Source organism: Grammomys surdaster, unplaced genomic scaffold (assembly GCF_004785775.1).
Source record: "Grammomys surdaster isolate TR1022 unplaced genomic scaffold, NIH_TR_1.0 1164, whole genome shotgun sequence".
In the NCBI taxonomy this organism is placed as follows: domain Eukaryota; kingdom Metazoa; phylum Chordata; class Mammalia; order Rodentia; family Muridae; genus Grammomys; species Grammomys surdaster.
This window is the reverse complement of record NW_021605583.1, coordinates 6363654-6366265: the sequence shown is the minus strand read 5'-3', so window position 1 is coordinate 6366265 and position 2612 is coordinate 6363654. Positions and strand designations below refer to the sequence as shown.

Sequence of the window (2612 nt, the reverse complement as noted above, 5' to 3'; positions counted from 1 at the left end):
CTTTTTTTTTTTTTTTTTTTTTTTTTTTTTTGAGACAGGGTTTCTCTTGTACCCCTGGCTGTCCTGGAACTCACTCTGTAGACCAGGCTGGCCTGGAACTCAGAAATCCACCTGCCTCTGCCTCCCAAGTACTGGGATTAATGGCATGTGCCACCACCGCCCGGCAAAATGTATAGCTCAGGCTGGCCTTGAACTCGTGATCCTCCTGCCTCTGCCTCCTTCAGCAAATCCTACCGGTGTGCGCCACCACTACCAGCGCATGTGCTATTCCTAAACAGCATTTATTACATAATCTTCTATTTAGCCATATCATTATTTGATTATCATCTATTTCCCCCTCCAGGAGAGCAGGGCTCACATCTGGTTCTGTTCACAATTATATACCAAAAAACCCAACCCACAGTCTGGGGCAGAGCCAACATGCAGCTAATGTTTTGGATAAAAAATGAGACCGAAACAGCTAAAAGGGGTCCGGCTCGGCTCCCCTTGTCTAAGATGGGCAGTGAGGTGACATGCTGGAGGACACCAGCTATAGTACCACACAGCTGGAACTGGTGCACCTGGTGTGTCTGGACCCTGAAGCAGAAAAGAGGGTCAAAACAGAAACCTCCCCTTCCTGCTTACCTGGTAGCTGGGGTGTTCTTCCCAGGCCAGAGCCCCAAGAAGTCTTGGGCAAATGGCAGCCCCACCTCATCTTAGGAAAACTGGAGCCTGGAACACTTAGAACCACTTTCTTTCCTGTTGCCCTGCAAAAAGAAAAGTGTCAATTGGGGTTGGCAAATGGTTCAAGGGGTAAATACTCCCGCTACCAAGCCTGAGGACCTGAGTTCAATTCCAGGAACCCCCAGGGTAGAACTGCTCCCAAAAGCTGTCCTTTGACCTTTGCACACACCCAAACTCACACCTACCATAAACAAACAAATAAATGTATAAAAGAAAAACTTAAAAACAAAACACGGCACTTGGGAGGCAGAGGCAGGCAGATTTCTGAGTTTGAGGCCAGCCTGGTCTACAGAGTGAGTTCCAAGACAGCCAGGGCTACACAGAGAAACCCTATCTCAAAAAACAAACAAACAAACAAAAACAAACAAACAAACAAAAAACCACCACTAATAATGTAAATTTAAAAAAAAAAACAGTACTGTGAATGTATAGTCGTTAAACCTCCCACATCACACACACACACATACACACACATATGCATATACAAACACATACATACACACACATGCATACACACACATGCATACACACGTGCATACATACACACACATACACATACATGCACACATACCACACACCCATGCACACACACACACAGACAGGCACATGCACTGACAGACAGACAGACACACATACACACACAAATATACACACATACAAACACACATACATATACACACACAGCACACACAAATATACACACATACACACAAATATACACATATCAAACACATACATACACATCTCTCATCCCTCTCACACACACATGCACCTCTCTCTCTCTCTCTCTCTCTCTCTCTCTCTCTCTCTCTCCCCGTCTCTCTCTCCCTCCCTCTCTTGCTCTTCCTCCAACCCTTATCCCTAGTATCTAAGAAGTGGCCATCTCCCAAGGGAGACTCAGCCATTCTTCATATATATAAAGCAAGCCTTTGAAGCCCTGGCCTGGCTTCTAGCTCTCCTCAGCAAGGATAATCCTAACCTGAGTGATTCCGTTTCATCTCCTCCCAGCTCCTGATGGCACAGCTGCCTCTGCCCTGAGTTCCACCCCAGTCATCTGCTGCTGGGTTTTAGTTTTGCTTGACTGCCAGCAAGCGCAGATAGGAGCCCTGTGCTCACTCGCAGGCCTTTTCTGAGCCTGGTTTTCCCCCTCACTCATCCTTATTCATTTCCTTCTGCCTTTGCGCCGCAGCCGTCGGATCCTTTTAGCTGACTCTTAATGGTTGTATCACTTTATCGTCTCTCTGACTTTTATGTAAGCCGCCTGTAAGGCTGGCATAAATAATAAATGAACGTGTGAAGGAACTTCCTGCTTGACACAAGGATGTGCTGCTGCCATTGCCTCACACTTCAGCCGGGATAACCTGGCCTCGTCAGTCCCCCTCCTCTGGTTACTTCATTTCTTCATTTCTTCACCTCAGAACCTTCCAGACCTTGCAAAACCCCATTTCCTCAAGTCCTCTGTGCCTCCACTGTTGACCTATTCTGCTGCAGAAACCAGCTCCCTAAGCTATGTGACAGCTACAAAACCCAGGCCCACACAAGCTATTTTTCCAGGTTTGCCCCCAGCCCTTATCCTCCAGGATGACTATTGGATTCTTGCGTTCACCTTCCTAACTTAGTCCCTATATACTTTGGTTAGCGTCTCCTTTATCAGAATCCCAAACACCTTCGAAGAGACTGTTCAAAGCACTCTTTCTCAAGGAGTCTATTCTGGCCCCCTGAGCTCCTTGACATACATGTGCCCCTATGCTGGCATGGCCTCCCTCACTGACGCTGTGGCTGAAGGAAGGGCAAACTTGGGAAGAGACTGCATTGAGCAACCTGCTTTAGCACAGCTAGCCAGAGCAGAAGCTGGCTGAGGTCTTGAGTGGGCTGGAAACAAGAGACCC

The 2612-nt window shown here is 47.4% G+C and overlaps 1 protein-coding gene across 1 annotated transcript in view; it reads right to left on the bottom strand.

Moving 5' to 3' along the window:
* Window positions 1–2612, bottom strand: part of Nlrx1 (NLR family member X1) — a 15913-nt gene that overhangs the window by 12784 nt on the left and 517 nt on the right. Inside the window, exon 2 of the mRNA XM_028783703.1 lies at window positions 625–746. Within this exon, the coding sequence (XP_028639536.1) occupies window positions 625–694 (70 nt within the window). The 5' untranslated portion in view covers window positions 695–746. The remainder of the gene's footprint in view (window positions 1–624; window positions 747–2612) is intronic.